The 23,412-nt window shown below is 38.9% G+C and overlaps 2 protein-coding genes across 2 annotated transcripts in view; both read left to right on the plus strand.

The window, feature by feature from the left end:
• Positions 1-23,412, plus strand: part of LOC139184054 (adhesion G protein-coupled receptor E2-like) — a 1,114,856-nt gene that overhangs the window by 623,504 nt on the left and 467,940 nt on the right. The window lies entirely within an intron of this gene.
• Positions 2,150-3,118, plus strand: LOC109560865 (olfactory receptor 7A17-like). The gene has a single exon (XM_019963338.2). It carries the CDS (start codon positions 2,150-2,152, stop codon positions 3,116-3,118), a length of 969 nt encoding a protein of 322 aa, XP_019818897.2.

The following is a 23,412-nucleotide window of genomic DNA, read 5'->3' on the forward strand; positions in this document are numbered from 1 at the left end:
CATAGCAGTTGAAGTCTTTGATGATTAGGATTTTGCATTGTCATGGTAAAGTAATAGTACAATGAACATCTATTATAATATAACATCTTCAGGCATGAATCCTATGGAAAAATTTATTCAGGACAAAAGGATGGATTGACATTGTGTCAGAGTACAGTTTGAAAAGACTTTTGCGTGTTGAACAAAGACCAGGATAACATTGGGGTATGCTCATCAGATTTATTTTAAGAATATGACAGTGCTTAAACTCCAAGAATAACAAACACACGATGCCCCATAAGAAAACTGGGAAAGAGCTTGCCTCATTCCCTATAGAACAGTAAAAAATTGGTCAAAGAAATGGAAACGATTTTGGGAAAATGTCTTCTATTGCTTTATATAAAACACATTTAGATTTTGTTGTTTTCCTTTGGATACTCATTTTTGTTGGTGGCTCAGATGGTAAAGCATCTGCCTGCAATGAGGGAGACCTGGGTTCTATCCATGTGTCAAGAAGATCCCCTGGAGAAGGAAATGACAACCCACTCCAGTACTCTTGCCTGGAAAATTCCATGGTTGGAGGAGCCTGGTGGGCTACAGTCCATGGGGTCGCAAAGAGTCAGACACGACTAAGAGACTTCACTTCACTTTATTTACTTTGCCCATTTTTCTTTTGGAGTAGTCAAATATTTCAGGTTTAATTCATTATAAAAGTATAACTGTTCTGTCAAGGTAAACATGTATTTTTCTTTTTGAAAATTATTTTTCCTGGGCATCAAGTAGAGATAACTGGAATTGGAATGTTGCCAAACAAAGGAAGGTTTAATTCATCATGTAGTCTCAGGGACTATTAGAGCTTGTTAAATCTTTTACCCCCTAATGTCTATTTCATTTCCCTCTCTTCTCTCTCCCTCCGCCTCTCTCTCACACACACACACTTATTTTTTTTATATTTCTTTAAATACAAAGCTGAAAGTGATCATAAAAATGAACCTCAAGTTTATTGGTCTATGGGTAGTCTGTGAACTGGAATTTCTACCATTTATACATTCTGTAGAAGAAAGATGATCTGACATAATCAGCTTGAGTTATAATGGTATATGGTGTGAGGAGTGTGGTTCTGGGTGAGAAATGTGTGGTAGGAACAAAGCCCAGGAGGACATGGTGTGAGAGTGTGCATGTGTGTGTGTGTGTGTGTGCGCTTGTGTGTGAGCTTGTGCCTTGAGAGCAGTTCTTAAAGCAGAGGCGCTTGGACTCATATATTAAGGTGCCCTATATCACGGATCCCAGACCTCAGTCAGCAGAAGGTACTAAGGATGGGAGATGCTTTAATTCACAGGATGCTTTTGCAACTAAATTCATAAAATGCAAAGAACAAGCATTTTCCTTAGGTCTTTTGTAGTGGCCATTCCCTTGCCATGCACATATTTCTCTTGATATCATACTAGATCTTTCTCTCCCTTTCTTGAGCTCTCTGTTCAACTATCACCTTGTTTGCTGGCCTTACCTGAACACTCAGTACATGAAAATACCTCCTACTACTCTCTTTTATATCTAGCTTTGTTTTCTTCATACCAACTGTTATTACTTGACATATTCTTTTTACACATCATCTTTCACCATCACTGGATTGTGAACACTTTTGTTTTTCAGCACCATCTATTTGTTACCTGTATTTTTTGGAAGGACTTGACAGGTGGCTCAGTGGTAGAGAATCTATCTGGCAATGCAGGAGAGGCAGGTTCAATCCCTGGATTGAGAAGATCACCCGGAGAAGGAAATGGCAACTCATTGCAGTATTCTTGCCTGGGAAATCCCATGGACAGAGGTGCTTGGCAGGCTAAATACAGTCTGGGGAGTCTCAAAAGTACCAGATCCAGCTTAGCGACTAAACAATATGTGCTTTTGAACACGGTTGACACTTAATATATATTCTTCAAATGTATGAAAGTATTTCTCATTACTACTGTAGAATGCATGATTTTCTTTGGGAATATGCTGAGAAGGGGTCAAAAATGCCCAGGTAGAGATGAAATGGAACTTTTCTAAACACAAGATATTAAAATTAATTTATTGAGAGCAAAATAGAAATTGCACTATGTGAGTTATGCCAATTTGTATGAAAATTACTCATCTTATTTTCGTTTTTCCTGGTAGTCACCTCCACCACATGGAACCAGGTAACAATACACACTTTTCTGAATTTTTTCTCCTGGGATTCTCAAAAGATCCAAAATTGCAGCCCCTCATCTATGGGCTTTTCCTCTCCATGTACCTGATTGCTGTGTTTGGAAACCTGCTCATCATCCTGGTCACCATCTCTGACTCCCACCTTCACACCCCCATGTACATCTTCCTCTCCAACTTGTCCTTTGTAGACATCTGCTTCACCTCCACCACCATCCCAAAGATACTGCAGAACATCGAGAACCAGAGCAAAGTTATAACCTATGAAGGCTGCCTCGTCCAGGTGTATTTTTACATATTCTTTGCAGGATTAGATGACTTCCTCCTGACAGTGATGGCCTATGATCGCTTTGTGGCCATATGCCACCCCCTGCACTACACAGTCATCATGAACCCACGGCTCTGTGGACTGCTGGTATTGGTGTCCTGGATGATGAGTGCTATGTATTCCTTGTTACAAACTTTAATGGCCTTGCAGCTGACCTTCTGTACAGAGGTGGAAATTCCCCACTTTTTTTGTGAACTCAATCAGATGGTCCAACTTGCCTGTTCTGATACCTTTCTTAATGACATGGTGATGTATTTGGCATCAGTGCTACTAGCTGGTGGGCCATTTGCTGGTATCCTTTACTCTTACTCTAAGATAGTCTCTTCCATACGAAGAATCTCATCAACTCAGGGAAAGTTTAAAGCATTTTCCACTTGTGCATCTCATCTCTCAGTTGTCTTATTATTTTATTGTACGAGCCTAGGAGTGTACCTTAGCTCTGCTGCTACACACAGCTCACACTCAAGTGCAACAGCCTCCATGATGTACACTGTGGTCACACCCATGCTGAACCCATTCATCTACAGTCTGAGGAACAAAGACATAAAGAGGGCTCTGAAGAGAGTCTATGGAATAGTAGCTATAAAAAGGCCAATTGTCCTGGGGCATATGAAGTGCCCTTGACTGCATTGCTCAGAGCCTGAGAATCAGTAATTGTGACACTTTCCTCAGTGTGGAATAAAAATTGCTCCTTTTACTTATTTCCTTGGATATCCATTTTTACAAAAATTCAACTTTTCTATGCAATCTCGGTTACTCACTTCATTAAACTTTCTTTTCATTCAATCATTTAGGTATTTTTTTTTAAGTTGTGCTTTTTTCTACTTCAAAATTTTCCAAACTTTAAATATGAAATATTTGGGCATTTCTATTTTTTTATGGAGTGACATGGGGAATAATACTTTCTTAAATGACAAATGTCATCCAGAGTGATTTTTGCCTTGCTCTGGAAAAAATTGTCATGAGATATATTACTAATGTAAAAAAGTATACAAGTGAAAACCAAGGTAATTTATATAATTTTATATGGGTTGACTGAATCAGAGGGTGTGAAGCTATGGATAAGGAGGGTTGATTGCGATGTTACAGGCAGATTTTCAATTGCACAAGGTGCCATTGCTCCAAACTCTGCATTATTCAAGGGTCAATTCTTGAATGCATAGTATTCGTATATATCTCATGATCAAAGATGACTCACTAGAGAATTTGACTGCTTATCCAGTCATGGTTCATTTCACAATTTGTGCAAGCATGTTTGCTAATATCCTGCTTACCTAGGAGGAAACTGCAATGGAATAACTTTTTAATATAATTATCTGTAATACAATTTTAAAACAGAAGTGAATGCTATCTTTAAATATCAGAATCAATGCATAGAATGAGATTATTGGAGTTGATCTCAGTTCTATACCATTTTTAATTTTATTCAGTTACTTGTTGCTGCATAACCATTCATCCTAACAGTAACTGCTCTAATATGATGTCTTTATTATCAAATGAGATTTAATATTAAGGAGTTGTTTTAATCTCTGCTGGATTTCTCATAAGTCTATGTTTCTCAGTAATTCTATGTGTTGGAACTCTAAAGCTCATCCATGAGGTTGTACGGAGCCATGTAGCAATTCTTTCCTCATTAATATACAATAGTCTACTCCATTTATTTGTGTATTTTAATCTTATACTTATGCATGTGTCCTCAGTGGTGTCTGATCTTTGTGTCCCCATGGACTGTAGCTCATTGGGCTCCTCTGTCTATGGGGTTCTCCAGGCAAGAATACTGGAGTGGGTTGCCATTTCTCCTTCTGGGGATTTTCTCGATCCTGGGATAGAACCTACATCTCCTGCATCTCCTGCATTGGCAGGTGGATTCTTAACCACTGAGCCCCCTGGGAAGCCCGAATTTTAACCTTATAGATTGTGGGGAAAAGTTTATTATCGGTGACATTAGTATTATGGTGGCAGAAGACACTCCCTTTGTTTCTCCCCTCAATCTACAACTTGTAGATAACATCATTTATAAATAAAGTTTTTTTTTTTTTTTCCTACCCAACACATTGGGACACCAGAGATACACACAGTTGTACATCTGAAGGTGAGCGGATTTTTCACATGGAAGAAGTGGAGCCAGGGGAACTGCAGAGGCAGTGATGCTGATCCCAGCCCATGGCTGAGGCAGCTGAGCCTGCAGCCCCAGAGCACCTGGGAGTCCCACTGGGGGTGGTGCGTGTAACCCTGGCCTCGTGGATGCAACGGCACATGCAGCCCCAGGGAACCAGGCATCAGTGGGGGCGGGAGTGGGGCTCAAGCAAGGTCACCCTGCATGTGGCAAGAGCAGCTACCACTCTGGGAGCCCCCAGCAAAGATGCCAGCCACATCAGGGACACTGACAACACCAGGTCACCAGTGATGCTGGAGGCACAAACATTGATGGCAAGGACAATGACAATGCCTTTGGAAGAGGCCATGAAATGCAAAAAATGTAGTTCCTCAAATAGAGCCAGGATAAGCTCATGTGAAACAAACCAAAAACTTGTGCCACAAAGTCACTTAATTAACACATATATGTAGAATTTAGAAAGATGGTAACGATAACCCTGTATGCAACATAGCAAAAGGGATACTGATGTATAGAACAGTCTTTTGGACTCTGTGGGAGAGGGAGAGGGTGGGATGATTTGGGAGAATGGCTTTGAAATATGCATAATATCATATATGAAATGAAAAAAAAAATAAATGAACTACTCCCCCCCCCCAAAAAAAAAGAAAAAGAAAAACACAATCTGTTAGCAATCTGTTGAATTGTTAGAATCAAAGTATACAAGGCTTTACCTACATAACAAAACTGTTTGTTCCTTCAAATGCACGGACAGAGGAGCAACCCACTGAGCACCATGAAAAACCACAGTAACATGGAATCACAAAGAGAAAACGACAGTTTTCCATGAACTAATTAAACATCAGGTAAGATTGTGATCAAGCAAGTGGAGAATTCAAGATAGTGTCAGGAAGTAAACTCGCAAAGGCACATCAGTTAGCTGAGGAATAAAAATAATGAACATAAGGAACAGTTTCTAAAATAATAAAAGCCCTCTAACATAAGTAAACAAATTCTGGTGCTGAAGAACTCAGTAATTGAGATGAAGGACGAATTGCAAAGCACTTGAAGTGGAGACCATATGGAGTAGAGAGATATAGTGAGTTCAAAAGTAGAATGATTCAGGTAGATGTGAGGACAGAACTAAGATTTTTTTTTTTTTAATGAAGATATTCTCTGAGAAACTTCTGACTCTACTAGAACAGGTAAGAAGGATACTGGGTGTCTCAAAAGCAGAAGAGAGAGAGAAAGGATCAGAGAGATTATGTATAGAAATAATAGCTGAGAATTTTCCAAGTCTGGGGAAGGAACCAAATGCACACATCCACAGAGGTATAATAGGACAAATAAATGTTTCAATGCAAAAAACCTTCTCCAACACACACGTATTAAAACTGTCAAAAGTCAATGAACGAAAAGACTTCCCTGGTGGTGCAGTAAGCGAGAATCTGCCTGCTAAGGTGGAAACAGGCACTGGGGGTGATGCCTGGTCTGGAAAGATTCCACACGCCACAAAAACACTAAGCCGGTGCACCACAACTACTGAGCCTGTACTGTAGAGCCTGTGCTCTGCAGCAAGAGAGGTCACCACAGTGAAGAGTAGCACCCCCGACATCCACAAACAGAGAAAGCCCCCGAAAAGCAAGGAAGACTCGATGTAGTCAGAAATACAGCAAATAAATAAAGAAAAATTTTTAAAAAGTCAGTGAAAGAATGATGTTTTTATATACTAATATCTATCTATATCTATATCTATCTATCTATATATATATATATGGCAATCAACAAGGACCTAGGGAATTAAAAACAGGGAAATAAACTCAATATCTTGTAATAATCTATACTTGAAAAATAATATAAAAAAGAATATATATATATATATATATATATATATATATATAATTTTGCTGTGTACCTGGAACTAATATGAAAATCAAATACATTTCAGTAAAAGTTATTAAAAAGAAAGTTATTAAAGGTATCCAAAAAAAGATGAGCACTCTGCAAAGATACCCAAACTGGGTTATCAACAAATTTCTTAGCACAGACTCCACAGTCCAAGATAGAATGGAATATCATTCTCAAACTATTGTGATATAAAAACTGCTAGCCACGAATCCTCCATCCAACAAAGATATCCTTCAGATATGAAGAGGAAATAAAGGTTCTCCCAGGTAAAGAAAAGCTGAGGGAGTTCAGCACCCAGAACTGTCATATAAGCAAAGTTGAAGTGTTCTCTTCTACTTGAAGTAAGAAGGCAAAAGCACCCAAAACATCAAGCTGATAGGCAGAAACAGAAAACTTAAACTATATATCAGACTAAGTCAACTCAATTAAAATAAATAAATAAAGAATCATATTAAAAGTGGGTAGAGGACCCTCAATAGACATTTTTTCCCAAGGAAGATATACACATGGCCAACAGACACATGAAAAGAGGCTTAACATCATTAATATTCAAAGAAACAGAGACCAAAATCGCAGTGAGGTACACCTTCCACAGTAAGAATGGCTATTATCAAAGAGAAAAAAGCAATAAGTTGATGAGGGCCACATGAGAACAGGAAATGATACACGCATTTCAAAATTTCTTCTTCTGCAATTAACAGAGAAACCAGAACTGCAGCACTTTATATTTGCACATTTTCTCTCCATGTACCAGATCACTGTGCTTATAAACCTGTTTATTATCCTGGTCACCATCTCTGACTCCCACCTCCACATACCCATGTAATTCTTCTTTTCCAATCTGTTCTTTTAAGATATGTTTCACATTCACCACCATCCCATAGAAGGCAAAGCCATAACGTATAGATACAGTTTTACCTACTCTTTGTAGATTTGGACAGCATTGTACTGAACACAAAGACCTATGACCACTTCATGGCCATCTGTCAAACTCTGCACTACCATGTCGCCATGAACACCACGCCGCCCAAACACACTTTGTGGATTGCTGGTTTTTTTGTTTGGTTCCTGAGTGCCATGCATTCTCTGTTACAAAGATTAACAGTGTTGCAACTGTCCTTCTGTATCTTCTTGGAATTCTGCACTTTTCCTGTAAAAGCAAATAAGAGGTCCAACTAGTCAATTGTGACACCTTTCTTAATGACATGATGATGTAATTTGAAACCGTTATATTCCAGGTTGGTAATGGACTGGTTCCAAATTGGGAAAGGAGTAAGTCAAAGCTGTATATTGTCCCTCTGCTTATTTAACTTATATGCAGAGTACATCATGAGAAATGCTGGGTTGGATGAAGCACAAGCTGGAATCAAGATTGCCAGGAGAAATAGAAATAACCTCAGATATGCAGGTGACACCACTCTTATGGCAGAAAATGAAGGGGAACTAAAGAGCCTCTTGATGAAAGTAAAATAGGAGAGTCAAAAAGCATTCTTAAAACTCAACATTCAAAAAACTAAGATCATGGCATCTGGTCCCATCACTTCAAGGGAAAGAGACAGGGAAACAATAAACAGTGAGAAACTTTAGTTTCTTAGGCTCCAAAATCACTGCAGATGGTGACTGCAGTCACAAAATTAAAAGACACTTGCTCTTTGGAAGAAAAGCTTTGACAAACCTCGACAGTGTATTAAAAAGCAGGGACCTTGATGAAGAAAGTCCATCTAGTTAAAGCTATGGTTTTTCCAGTAGTCATATATGGATGTGAGAGTTGGAAAACCAAGAAGTCTGTGCATCAAAGAATTGATACTTCTGAACTGTGGGGTTAGAGAAGACTCTTGAGAGTCCCTTGGACTGCAAGGAGATCAAATGAGTCAATCCTAAAAGAAACCAATCCTGAATATTCACTGTAAGTACTGATGCTGAAGCTCAAGCTCCAATATTTTGGCCACCTGTTGAGAAGAGCTGACTTGTTAAAAAAGACCCTGATGGTGGGAAAGATTGAAGACAAGAGGAGAAGGGGACAACAGAGGATGAGATGGTTGGATGGCATCACCAACTCGATGGACATGAGTTTGAACAAGCTCCAGGATATGATTAGGGACAGGGAAGCCTGGCATGCTGCAGTCCTTGCAGTCACAAAGAGTCAGATACACCTGAGTGACTGAACAACAAATGTCTTACCTGGGATCCTTTACTCTAAGGTAGTTTCCTCTCTATCTGGAATACCATCAGCTTGGGGGAAGTACAAAGTGCTTTCCACCAGAGCATCTCACCTCTCACTTGTATCCTTGTCTTATTGGATGGGCTTTGAGTGTACCTACCTGTGGCTACTCATGCCTTTCTGCCTAGAGTCAAATGCAATCATCTCAGTGATGAACACTGTGATCACACCTATTCTGAACCACTTCATCTATAGTCTAAGGTATGAAGACATACACAGGGCTCTGAAAAGAGTATTTGGAATGGCAAGTATCAAAGTACCATCAGTGGTAGTGTTAAAGAAGTTCCCTTCTTTTCAGGGTGTAAAGAATTTGAACTAGATTCTGATATTCTGGCTTAAATGATCAGAAACACAGTCTGTGGACCACTAGAGACCTGAGGAATCCGAATAAGCATTTGAACCACAGACCTTGGTGATTTGTATGAAAAAAGTGTATGAACAGTGAATTTATAGATATTCTTGTCTGGAATAGGATTTCTCATATTCTTACACTGCCTTTGGCAGGAAAATTATTTGTATTGGGTGCTGTTCTGTGGTTTATAGGAGATAAGTAGCATCCCTTCAGATATTGCCAAGTGTCAAAATCATGTCTGGTTGAGAATCACTGGGACAGAGTTCCAGAACTAAGAGACCTCAATCCAGACTCCAGCCCTTACTTGGTTTGTACTTCTAAGTAGAACATTAAATCCTTCTGAGTTTCAATCTGACAACAGAGTATGGAGTTCATAAAAGTGCTATCTGAAAAAACACATTATTTAAAAAATTAAATTTGACAATCACTATACCATGCTAAGATAGTTTAATGGCCATGTATTAGTCACTCAGTTGTGTCCAACTACTTGTGACCACATGAACTGTAATCTACCAGGCTCTTCCGTCCATGGGATACTCCAGGGAAGAATACTGGAGTGGGTTGCTATTTCCTCCTCCAAGGAATCTTCCCAACCCAGGGATCAAACCTGCGTCTCTAACATCTCCTGCTTTGGCAGGTATATTCTTTACCACTGAGCTACCTGGGAAGCCTGGTTTATGATCATATTAATATCATATCAGGTTTCTCTGATAACTCAGTAAAGAATCTGCCTGAAATACAGGAGACCCTGGTTCAATTTCTGTGTCCGGAAGATCCACTGGATAAGGGATAGGCTACCCACTCCAGTATTCCTGGGCTTCCTTTGTGGCTCAGCTGGTAAATAATCTGCCCACAATGCGGGAGACCTGTGTTTGATCTGTGAAGATTCCCTGGGGAAGGGAATGGCTACCCAATCCACAACTCTTGCCTGCAGAATTTCATAGACTGTATGGTCCATGTGGGACAAAGAGTCAGACACGACAGCAATTTTTACTTATCATATCAACATATAAATATTTTTCTTATAGTTATAAACATTTTATAATGAGAAACTAAAGGGCAGCTGTTGACTTCTGATATATCTGAGAAACTTGTAATTGGCTTGGAAAAACTAGCAAGAATCCAGGCAGTATAATACGAACAATTTTATACTGAAGGAGCAATGTTATCCACAGTTCTGAAGAGGGAAATAGTTTTAAAGATTTCCATAGTTTTTGTTGTTGTTGTTGTTATTGTTTTCCTGTACCACAAATCAAAGCTTTGGAGACCCAAGGGACCTCGTCAAGACAAATCCTCAGTGTTATAGTTTAAAAAAGAATTAGATCTCAGGGGTTTGATGAGGTTCTGGGAGCCTTAGTGCTTTAAAAGCAGGAGAATTAAAGGGGAAGGAATGACAAAAACTGAATCACCCAACTTATAATGCAATCACCTAGTAACAGAGAATCAACAAAAAATAATTGCATTATGTCCAGCCCAGTGTCCCCAAGGGAAATCATGTACTTGGAGGCTGGAGTAACAAAAGGAAAATATGTCCAATTAGCTGAAATGTGTGCATGCTTGCTATGTCCCTTAAGTCCTGTCCAACTCTTTGAGACCCCAAGGACTGTAGCCCTCTAGGCAACTCTGTCCATGGGATTCTCTAGGCAAGAACACTGGAGTGGACTGCAATGCAGTCCTCCAGGGGATTTTCCTGACCCAGGGATCAAGCCCCCATTTCCTGTGACTCCTGCATTGCAGGTGGATTCTTTATCACTGAGCCTCCAGAGAAGCCCTGTGAGCTGACACAAGAAGCTGTAAATATCTCCTCTGCTGCAGCCCCTCAGCCTGTGCCACTTTGGTTGATGAGAACCTAGTCCTTAATTTAGATTTCTGAATCTGTCTGGGAGCCAATGCTTGATTTTATCCCTTCCTGTTGTCTTGTTTCGGTACAAAACTTCGGTCTGTATCGTTAATCATTTAGAAAGGAACTTGGACTTCTACAGGGAAAGCCTTCTCTCTCAATCTGCAGGCAGGTTAGAGCTCCACACACATTTCAGGAGAGGGTCAGAGAGGACGGAAACCAGGAGCATGTACCCGAGGTCACCTGAGGACCAATCTAGCATAGTTCAGAGGCCAGAGGTCACTGTGGTTATTATCTGGCTTTCCTGATATTAGTGTATTTATTTAGGTCTAAAAATAAAGTGAAGCCTTCACTCATCAGTGTTGACAAATGGTAATAAAGGAAATTCAGTTAGAAGGAATGGTGGTGGTGGTTTAGCTGCTAAGTTGTATCTGATCCTTTTGCGACCCCATTGACTGTAGCCCACCCATCTCCTCTGTCCATGGAATTTCCCTGGCCAGAATACTGGAGTGGGTTGCAATTTCCTTCTCCAGGGAATCTTCCTGACCAAGGGATTGAAACTTGGCCTCCTGGATTGCAGGAGGATTTTTTTACTAATGAGCTACCAAGGAAGCCCCATTAGAAGGAATGGGAGGCATAAAAGGCTTCCAGTAAAAGTAGACAATAAGTCTAATAATCTTATTTATGGACTGAAGTAAGCAAATAGGAAGACTCCTCAAGAAAAAGAAATATTCTGCTTCTTCATGTAAAATATATTCAATTTTTGTGGATTTCATTTATTTCTGATTTTGAATTGGTAGTTTATGTTCCATTTGCTTATTCTCTTGGGATAATTAAACTCTAAGATATAGCACATCATGAATATATCCCTGTTTATGTCCTTGGAAAAATATATTTTTATCTTTTTTTTTGGACTGTAATAATTTATTACTTGAAGGAGAATGTTTGCAAAACCAATACAATATTGTAAAGTAAATAATAATAATAATCTAAAAAAATAAAAGAGGGAAGAGTAGAGTATTTTTCTTTATTATTTTTTGGGCATCAAGGAGATGCCACTGGAATTGGAATATTGATGAAGCAAGGAAACTTTTCTTTGATGCATTGTCTCAGGGGTCATTTGAGTTTATTGCATATTTTCCCTCTTAATTTGCCTATGTCCATTTCATTTCTCTTTTTTCTTTCTCTCTCATGCTTTTCATTCTTCTCTAAATACTGAGAAGAAATTGGCCTTACCAACGTTGATCCCCAAATTTATTGTTCTATAGGAAGCTTATAAACTGGAATTTGGGGGTGGGATGTATAGGGAGATAGGAGGGAGGTTCAGAGGGAAGGGGATATATGTATGCCTATGGCTGATTCATGTTGAGGTTTGACAGAAAACAACAAAATTCTGTAAAGCTATTATCCTTGAATTAAAAAAATATATATGAATTTAAAAATCTTGGAATTTCTGAGTAAAAGTGATACATTCTTTTGGAGAATAATAATTTGATCTGAGAAGCTCGATGTGTTAACCATTCATTGCCTAATGAGGGTGGATCTGGGTGACCAGTTTATGATAGTAACACAAGCCAGAAACATCGTGTGTGTGTGTGTGTGTGTGTGTGTGTGTGTGTGTGTGTTTGCCTGTGCCTTGTGAAGAGAAACCAATTCTTAAAGCAGAGGCATCTGTACTCATATGTTAAGATGACTTATAATACAGAGGTCAGAAGTTGGTCAATAGATGGAACTAAGTAGGGAAACTGACATAATTCACAGGATGGTTTTAAACTAAATTCATAAAGTGCAAGGAACCACATGGAAGGAGGGATTCTCTATGTGCTGAAGGTTCAGCTGTAGCAGGGAGGTCACCTTGCTCTTCAGCATCCTTGACACCATTGCTGATCACTCCTCCTCCTACTTATCCCTTTGCCCCACTGGCTTCCTTGTTTGCACTTGAACATGTGGAACAAGCATCTTTGTCAGATTCTTAGCAGTGGCAGCTCCCTCTGCCAGGCACACACTTCTTCTGACATCACAAAGACTTCTCTCTCTCTTCAGGAATCTTCAAACATCACCTAGTATGAAGCTCTTCCCTGAACACTCAGGACAAAATAACACCTCCTACCACTCTCTCCTTTATACCTGGTTTTTTTTTTTTTTTTCGGAGCATCTGTGATATTCTGAGATATTCTATCATGTTTTATTTGAATATCCTCATTCACCATCCTTGGATTGGGAGAGGTTTATTTTTCATCACTTTCTACTGGGTCAGCACTAAATATGTATTTCTCAAATAAATGAAGAGATATCTCTTTAGAACTCTAGAATATATGAGCTCTTTGCCAATGTGATGAGAATGGGACAAAAATCTTTGTCAGGGATGAAATGGAGTATACTTTGGAAGAGAACTGTTCTATAAATAAGGTATTAAGTTCAATTACTTCAGGGCTAAATAGAAATTGCAGTATTTAAGCCATGTGAATTATGCCAGTTTGTATGCAAATTAGTCATGTTGTTTTCCTTTTTCCTGGTAGTCATTTCCACCCCATGGAATCAGAGGATAATACATGAATTTCAGAATTTCTTCTTCTGGGGCTTTCAGAAGAACAAGAACTGCAGCCTCTCATATTTGGGCTCTTCCTCTGCATGTACCTAATCACTGTGTTTGGAAACCTGCTCATCATCCTGGCCATCAGCTCAGACTCCCACCTCCACACTCCCATGTACTTCTTCCTCTCCAACCTGTCCTTTGTAGACATCTGCTTCATGTCCACCACCATCCCAAAGATGCTATGGAACCTCCAGACAGAGAGCAAAGGTATCACCTATGAAGGCTGCATCACCCAGATGTATTTTTACATGCTGTTTGCAGGATTAGATGACATTCTCCCGACAGTGATGGCCTATGATCGGTATGTGGCCATCTGCCACCCCCTGCACTACATGGTCATCATGAGCCCCTGGCTCTGTGGACTGCTGGTTCTGATATCCTGGATGCAGATTGCCTTGTATTCCTTGGTACACAGCTTAATGGTGTTGTTATTGTCCTTCTGTCCAGTTGTACAAATCCCCCACTTTTTCTGTGAACTTACTCAGGTGGTAAAACTTGCTAGTTCTGACAACTTTCTTAATAACATAGTGATGCATTTTTCAGCTGTCCTGATCGGTGCTGGTCCTTTGGCTGGTATCCTTTACTCATATTCTAAAATAGTTTCTTGCATATGTAAAATCACATCAGCTCAGGGGAAGTATAAAGCATTTTCCACCTGTGTGTCCCACCTCGCAGTTGTCTTCCTATTTTATTTTACAACCTTAGGAGTTTACCTTAGCTCTGCTGCTTCCCACACCCCACATACAAGTACAGTCGCCTCGGTCATGTACACTGTGGTCACACCCATGCTGAATCCTTTCATCTACAGTCTGAGAAACCGAGATATAAAAGAGGGTCTAAAGAGGTTGTATTTGATGCCAAGTATAAAAGACCAATTGTACTAGTGCTCTGGATTACATAACTCAAAGTATCAAAACCAGAAATTGTTCTTTGTTCATTGTGAAATAAAATTTGCTCCTTGCACTTATTTCCTGGGATTTCCATTTTTCTTTCCTTTTTTGAATTCAGCATCTTTATAGAATTTTAGGAATCTCTCTTTTTAAGCTTTATTCTCAGTCTATATATAGACTGTCTATATATAGAGAGTTTTAGTTTTTTCCTACCCACCATTTTCCTACCCACCATTTTCCAACCTTTGAATCAAAAATATTTGGAAATTCCATTTCTTTGATGGAATATCATAGAATTATGAATAATTTATTAGGTGTAATATCTTTTCATGAGAACATTTAGTCTGATGTTGTTCAGTTACCCTGTTGTGCCCACCTCTCTGTGACCCCACGGATTGTAGCATGGCAGGCCTGCCTGTCCCTCATCAATTCCCAGAACTTGCTGAAGTTCATGTTCATTGCATTGGTGATGCCATCCAGCCATCTCATCCTCTCATGTCCTCTTCTCCTTCTGTCCTGATCTTTCCCAGCAGCAGGACTTTTCCAATGAGTCATCTGTTTGCATCAGGTGACCAAAATACTGGAACTTCAGCTTCAGCATCAGGCAGTTCAGTGAATATTCAGGGTTAATCTTACTTAAGACTGACTGGTTTGATCTCCTTGCTGTCCAAGGGACTCTCAGGAGTCTTCTCAAGCAGCATAGTTGAAGGTTCAGGATGGGGAACACATGTATGCCTGTGGCGGATTCATTTTGATATTTGGCAAAACTAAAATAATTATGTAAAGTTTAAAAATAAAAAAAAAAAATAAAAAAAAAAAGAAAGAAAAAAAAAAAAAAAAGAAAGGCGTAAATTATTCCACATTCTGCCTTCTTTATGGTCCAGCTCTCACAACCATACGTGACCACTGGGAAGACCATAGCTTTGACTATAACGACCTTTGTTGGCAGAGTAATAATGTTTCTGCTTTTCAACACACTGTCTAGGTTTGCCATCTGTTTCCTGCCAAGAAGCAATCATCTGATTCCATGGCTGCAGTCACCATCCACAGTGATTTTGGAGCCCAAGAAGGGGAAATCTATCACGGCTTGCACCTTTCCCCCTTCTATTTGCCATGCAGTAATGGGGCCAGATGCTATTATCTTTGTTTTAGTATTTAATCCTAAGTCGGCTCTTCAGGAGATCATTTAATTTACTGGCAGTTAAAGAGGTTTTTTGGTAGGTATTACTTATTTCCAAATTGTTAACTTGTTTTCTGTAGTGTCTTTCTTTTTCTTTTTTTTTTTTTGTTTATTTTATTTTATTTTATTTTTTTTTTATACATGTGTTCCCCATCCCGAACCCTCCTCCCTCCTCCCTCCCCATACCATCCCTCTGGGCCGTCCCAGTGCACCAGCCCCAAGCATCCAGCATCATGCATCGAACCTGGACTGGCAACTCGTTTCCTACATGATATTTTACATGTTTCACTGCCATTCTCCCACATCTTCCCACCCTCTCCCTCTCCCACAGAGTCCATAAGACTGTTCTATACATCAGTGTCTCTTTTGCTGTCTCGTACACCGGGTTATTGTTACCATCTTTCTAAATTCCATATATATGTGTTAGTATACTGTATTTATGTTTTTCCTTCTGGCTTACTTCACTCTGTATAATAGGCTCCAGTTTCATCCACCTCATTAGAACTGATTCAAATGTATTCTTTTTAATGGCTGAGTAATACTCCATTGTGTATATGTACCACAGCTTTCTTATCCATTCATCTGCTGATGGACATCTAGGTTGCTTCCACGTCTTGGCTATTATAAACAGTGCTGCGATGAACATTGGGGTACACGTGTCTCTTTCCCTTCTGGTTTCCTCAGTGTGTATGCCCAGCAGTGGGATTGCTGGATCATAAGGCAGTTCTATTTCCAGTTTTTTAAGGAATCTCCACACTGTTCTCCATAGTGGCTGTACTAGTTTGCATTCCCACCAACAGTGTAAGAGGGTTCCCTTTTCTCCACACCCTCTCCAGCATTTATTATTTGTAGACTTTTGGATCGCAGCCATTCTGACTGGTGTGAAATGGTACCTCATAGTGGTTTTGATTTGCATTTCTCTGATAATGAGTGATGTTGAGCATCTTTTCATGTGTTTGTTAGCCATCTGTATGTCTTTTTTGGAGAAATGTCTATTTAGTTCTTTGGCCCATTTTTTGATTGGGTCGTTTATTTTTCTGGAGTTGAGCTGTAGGAGTTGCTTGTATATTTTTGAGATTAGTTGTTTGTCGGTTGCTTCATTTGCTATTATTTTCTCCCATTCTGAAGGCTGTCTTTTCACCTTGCTAATAGTTTCCTTTGATGTGCAGAAGCTTTTAAGGTTAATTAGGTCCCATTTGTTTATTTTTGCTTTTATTTCCAATATTCTGGGAGGTGGGTCATAGAGGATCCTGCTGTGATGTATGTCAGAGAGTGTTTTGCCTATGTTCTCCTCTAGGAGTTTTATAGTTTCTGGTCTTACGTTTAGATCTTTAATCCATTTTGAGTTTATTTTTGTGTATGGTGTTAGAAAGTGGTCCAGTTTCATTCTTTTACAAGTGGTTGACCAGATTTCCCAGCACCACTTGTTAAAGAGATTGTCTTTAATCCATTGTATATTCTTGCCTCCTTTGTCGAAGATAAGGTGTCCATATGTGCGTGGATTTATCTCTGGGCTTTCTATTTTATTCCATTGATCAATATTTCTGTCTTTGTGCCAGTACCATACTGTCTTGATAACTGTGGCTTTGTAGTAGAGCCTGAAGTCAGGTAAGTTGATTCCTCCAGTTCCATTCTTCTTTCTCAAGATCGCTTTGGCTATTCGAGGTTTTTTGTATTTCCATACAAATTGTGAAATTATTTGTTCTAGCTCTGTGAAGAATACTGTTGGTAGCTTGATAGGGATTGCGTTGAATCTATAAATTGCTTTGGGTAGTATACTCATTTTCACTATATTGATTCTTCCAATCCATGAACATGGTATATTTCTCCATCTATTAGTGTCCTCTTTGATTTCTTTCACCAGTGTTTTATAGTTTTCTATATATTGTATTTCTTATGATTTGATGATTTATTTAGTGATATGCTTGTGTTCCTTTCTCTCTAGATTTTACCTTGTATAGATTTTTGATGTATGATAAACAAAGGGTCTTCATATGATGACATACAATGTTGTCTACTTTTAAAAACTAGTTGTCTTTTAAGTTCATACACATATTAATAGCACTACATTTTCACTCCCTGCCCCACATTTTGTGCCTTTGAAGTCACATTTGATACCTCCCTATTTATCCCTTTAATTCTTATTGTAGCTATACTTGATTTTAGAATTATTTTGTCTATTAAGTTTTCATACTTGCTTAAGTGATTTGATCCTCAGCCCTTCTACACGTTTGCCTTTACTAGCACGATTTTCTCTTTCTTATAGTTTCTTCCCACTTGTTTTGCCTTTTTTCTTTCCTTCTTTGAGAAGGTCCTATAATATTCCATGTAGAGTATGTTTAGAATTGATAAATTCTATTAGTCTTTGACTGGCTGAAAAATTCCTTATCTCTCCTTCAATTCTGAATGTTACTCTTTCTGAGTAGAATGCCCTAGTTTGCACGTTTTTCCCTCTCAACAGCAAGTGAGACACAGATGTATAGAACGGTCTTTTGGACTCTGTGGGCGAGGTTGAGGGTGGGATGATTTGGGAGAATGGCATTGAAACATGTATAACATCGTATGTGAAATGAATTGCCAGTCCAGGTTTGATGCATGATACAGGATGCTTGGGCTGGTGCACTAGGATGACCCAGAGGGATGGTATAAGGAGGGAGGTGGGAGGGGGGTTCAGAATGGGGAACATGTGTACACCTGTTGCAGATTTATGTTGATATATGGCAAAACCAATACAATATTGTAAAGTAATTAGCCTCCAATTAAAATAAATAAATTTATATTAAAAAAAGGAAAAAAAAAAGAAATATATAATGCCTCCCCATTTTATCGTACAAAGTTTCTGCAAAAAAAAAAAAAAAAGGAAAGAAGTCAGCTGATAGACTTATGTGCTTCCATCTTACATGACACTGTTTTATTTTGTTGGCTTTAGAAAACCGTATCTTTAACTTGTGGTTTTAATTGCTGTATCTTGGTGCAGGTTTTATTGCTGTCATTTTGGGGGGACTCTTTTTGCTTCTGGTATCTGAATTTGCTTTTTTACACAGGTTTGGAAACTTTTCAGACATAAGTTTATCAGATGTGTTTTGACTACGTTTTTATCTGTCTTTTCCTTCCTGGATACTGAAATTGTTCTAGTGTTGGTGTTCTTAATGTAGTCAAACATCTCTCAAATTATTCTCATTTTTAATTTTTTTTTCTTTTCTGACTGAATCATTTCCATGATTCTATATTTCAGCTAGCTTATGCATTCTTTGGTATCACCTGGATAACTGTTAATTACTTCTAGTTGTTCATTTCATTTAATGTAATGTTCAGTTCAAGCTAGCTTTATAGTTCCCTATTAAAATTATAACTGATTGAACAGTCATTTTTACAGAAAATTAAATATTTTATGATCTTCCACTTATTAACAAAATGCACAGGGTGAATACTGGAAATAAAACTTCTTTTGGAAGATTTATTGAATCATTTTAGCTTGAGAAAATGGAGTTTTATATCTTTACTAATGCATTGATTCCAAACCTGGTAAACTGTTTCTCTTTCATTAGCTGTTTATTAGGCATGATATCTTGTTATTTAAGTTGGGACAATTCCCCTGTATTTTCATTTTACTTACCTTTGTCTGTTTTCTGAAACTATTTGCCACAGTTAATTCTCACTGTCTTAGAATGGTGTCTTTTTGTGGGAACAGGCATGTACTGTTGATGTGTGCTCAGTGGCTTTACCGGAAGAGCTAGATCTGATGTTATCACAATTCATGCCTTTCTTTGGGGTGTACTGATTGCAATCATCTTTCTAGGAGGTATGGAGGGCTTGGGCTTGAGTCAGGTATGAGATATGGTTTCCTCTTTGTTTAGAGGCCAGAAGGAAATGGCATCCCACTCCAGTATTCTTGTCTGGAAAATTCCATGGAGGTTACAAAGACTCAGATGTGACTGAGCACAGCACACACACATATAATACGCTAAGATAGTTTATGGTGCATATCAACATATAAATATCTCTCTTTATATACGTACAAACATTAGTAATGAGGCATTAAAGAATAGCTCTTAACTTCTGATATAACCGGAATTTTCTAATTGACTTGGAGAAACTATCATGCATCCAAAGAGTATATTAACTGTGGTTTTATTCTAAAGTAGCAAAGTCATCCCCTGTTTTGAAGAGGAGAATAGTAATGTTTAGAGATTTCAGTGGTTCTGTCCCTGCCCCAAGTCAAAGCATTAAAGACCCAAGGGACCTAGTCAAGACAAATCCTGAATGTTACAATTTAAAGAAAATCTTGTGCTCAGGGACATGATGATGCTGGGAACCTTAGGGCTTTGGAAGCAAGATAATTAAGAGGAAGGAGTAATAAAAAATGAATTCACCTAACTTATAATGCAGTGTCTTAGGAACAGAGAATCAGCAGGGGAAAAAAATTCCATTGTGTCCAGAAAAGTGTCCCCATAGGAAATCATGTAGTTATAGATTGGAGTAACTGGAGGAACCATGCCTAATGAGCTGACACAGGAAGCTGTAAATATCTTCTCTGCTGCAGTCGCTCAGCCTCTGCCATGTTTGTTGGGGAGGACCTGGTTCTTGCTTTTGAAGTTCTGCATCTGTCTGGCAACCAATGCTTAATTTAGTCACTTCTGTTTTCATATTTGGGGACAAAATTTCTGTCTGCATCAGTAATCATTTAGGGATGAGTTCTGAGTTCTACAGGGAAAGCTTTCTCTCTCAATCTACAGGCAGGTGATTCTGATAGTTCCACAGATGCTGCAGGAGAGCATCAGAGAGGATGGAAGCCAAGAGTGTGTACTTGAAGTCAGGAGGCCAGATCACTGTGGTTTTTTTTCTTCTGGTTTTCCTAATGTTAATGTACTTATTTATGATCTAAAAATAAAGTGAACATTTCACTCGAAAATGCAATATTGTAAACTAATTAGCCTCTAATTAAAATAAATAAATTTAATTAAAAAAGAAAGAAAATGCAAGTGTCAATGTTGACAATTAAATGATAACAGTGGAAGCTCAGAGGGAATGATGGTGGTGGTTTAATTTCTAAGTTTCTCCAACTCTTGTGACCCTATGGACTGTAGCCCACCCAGCTTCTCTGTCCATAGAATTTCCCAGGCAAGAATGCTGGAGTGGGTTGCCATTTCCTTCTCCAGGGGATTTTCTCTACCCAGTGATCAAACCTATGTCTCCTGCATTTACAGGCAGATTCTTTATTTTCTGGCTACCAGGGAAATCCTGTTAGATGGAATAGGAGGGATAAAATGCTGCCAGTAAAAGTAGAAAATAAGTATAGGAATTTTTTTCTGAACAGGAGGAAACAAATAGGGAAAGTCCTTCAGGAAAAGAAGCCTTCTACTGCTTCATAAGCTTCACATACAACATATCAATTTCTGTTGTATCTTGACTATTTCTGATATTGAATTAGTAGTTTATATTCCAATTGCTTATTTTCCTATTAGGATATGCAAACTGTAAGATGTTCCATGTCATATCATTTTTTATGTCCCTGGACAAAAGATATTTTTCTTTATTATTTTTTTAGACATCAAGGAGATGTCACTGGAGTTGGAATGTTGATGAAGCAAGGATATCTCATTATTGCATTGTCCCAGGGGTCATTTTAGTATATTGGGTATTATTTTCCCTTAATGTCCATAGGTCCATTTCATTTCTCTCTGTTTCTTTCACTCTCGTCCTTTTAATTATTCTCTAAATACCAAGCAGAAATTAGCTATACCAAAAATGAACCCCACATTTATTGTTCCATGAGAAGTTTATAAACTGGAATTTCATGGCAAAAATTACATATCCTTTTGGAGAATAATAATTTGACCTGACCAGCTGAGCTGTAATCACTCACAGTGTAAAGAGTGTGAATCTGTCTGACCAAACATGGTAGTGACACAACCGAAAAGAACATGGTGTGGGTATGTCCATGTGTGTGTGTGTTTGTATGTGTATGTGTGTGTGTGTGTGTGTGCATGCTTGTGCCTTGAAAGGGAGAACAATTCTTAAAGCAGAGGCACCTGGACTCATATGCTAAATGACATATATACACAGGTCAGAATTCAGTCAACAGATGGAACTAAGAATGGAATCTGATATAATTCACTGCATGGTTTTATAGCTAAATTGATAATGTGCAAGGAAGCACATGGAAGGAGGGATTCTCTGTGGACTGAAGGTTCAGCTGTAGCAGGAAGGCCACATTGTTCCTCAGCATCCCTGACACCATCTCTAATCACTCCCCCTCCTGCTTATCCCTCTGCCCCACTGGCTTCCTTGTTTGCACTTGAACATGTGGAACAAGCAGCTTCCTCAGGTTCTTAGCTTACTGGCTGTGTTTCCTTTTGGTTTTTATAAATTCAACCCCAAGGAAGGTAGAAGCAGCAGGAGAGGTGGCACCAACTGTGGCATATCAGCATCGGGTGCCTGCAGCAGAGGGAGGAGCAGAGGTGGCAGTGGGGCATGGGACCCCGCCCCCAGCTACCTAGGTGTCCATGACCCTGTGCCCCCTTCTCCCACCTCCATATCTGCAGTGTTACAGCTGGTCAACCTTTCCACACTGGACATGCCACAGCACCCCTACCACCCCAGCTCCACCGACTACCATCATCCTGCCCCATATGGCAGCAGAAGCTGTGACTCAGGAGATCTCAGAAAAGTTACACAGAAAAGCATCATAAGCATATCAGAAAACTACCTACCCTGCGTCCCAAGCAGCACGCCAGAAGCACTGACAACAGCAAGGTACCATACCCCAGAGGCACAAGAAGCAATAGTTAGGGCACAGGGTAACTCCTCTGACAGAGGCCATGGAGGGTCTGAAGTGCAGATTCATAACCATAGGCAGCTCAGATAGAATTGGGGGGGGGGGGGGGGGGGGGGAGGAAGCTATATCATGTCGCCACCTACTGGACAAAGATAGAAAAACATGAAGGTTCTAACCTGAATCCTTCAGCCTGCTGAGCCTCCAGGATGTTAAAACTCAAAAGTAACATTAAGGGTATTTAAACATTTTTTAAAAATATCACACACATAATTATATTGAACAATTCAAATATATTACCATATACATGTCTTCAGGTAGAGTTTCCAAGAGAACACAAGTTTGAATAAATATATTATATAATATTATACTATATATTATAATATTATAATCATATAATATATATAGAACAGTCTTATGGACTCTGTGGGAGAGGGAGAGGGCGGGAAGATTTGGGAGAATGACACTGAAACATGTAAAATATCATGTAAGAAATGAGTTGCCAGTCCAGGTTCGATGCACGATACTGGATGTTTGGGGCTAGTGCACTGGGATGACCCAGAGGGATGGTATGGGGAGGGAGGAGGGAGGAGGGTTCAGGATGGGGAACACATGTATACCTGTGGCCGATTCATTTTGATATTTGGCAAAACTAATACTTATGTAAAGTTTAAAAATAAAATAAAATTTAAAAATATACAATATATATTTAATAATATAATATAATATTATATATAATAATATATAATATATAATAATATATAATAGATATGTGTGATATAAAAAAAGAATGTTTAAATACACTTAATGTTACTTGGCAAAATATTTCATTTTCATGTTGTCCATCTGTTTCTTGAAATTCCAAATGTTCAAGTTGGATTTAGAAAAGGCAGAGGAACCAAAGATCAAATTGTCAACATCCATTGGGTCATTGAAAAAGCAAGATAGTTCCAGAAAAACATCTACTTCTGCTTTATAAACCATGCCAAAGCCTTTGACTGTGTGGATGACAACAAACTGTGGAAAATTTTTCAAGAGATAGGAATACCAGACGACCTGAC

Source organism: Bos indicus, chromosome 7 (assembly GCF_029378745.1).
Source record: "Bos indicus isolate NIAB-ARS_2022 breed Sahiwal x Tharparkar chromosome 7, NIAB-ARS_B.indTharparkar_mat_pri_1.0, whole genome shotgun sequence".
Classification (NCBI taxonomy): Eukaryota; Metazoa; Chordata; class Mammalia; order Artiodactyla; family Bovidae; genus Bos; species Bos indicus.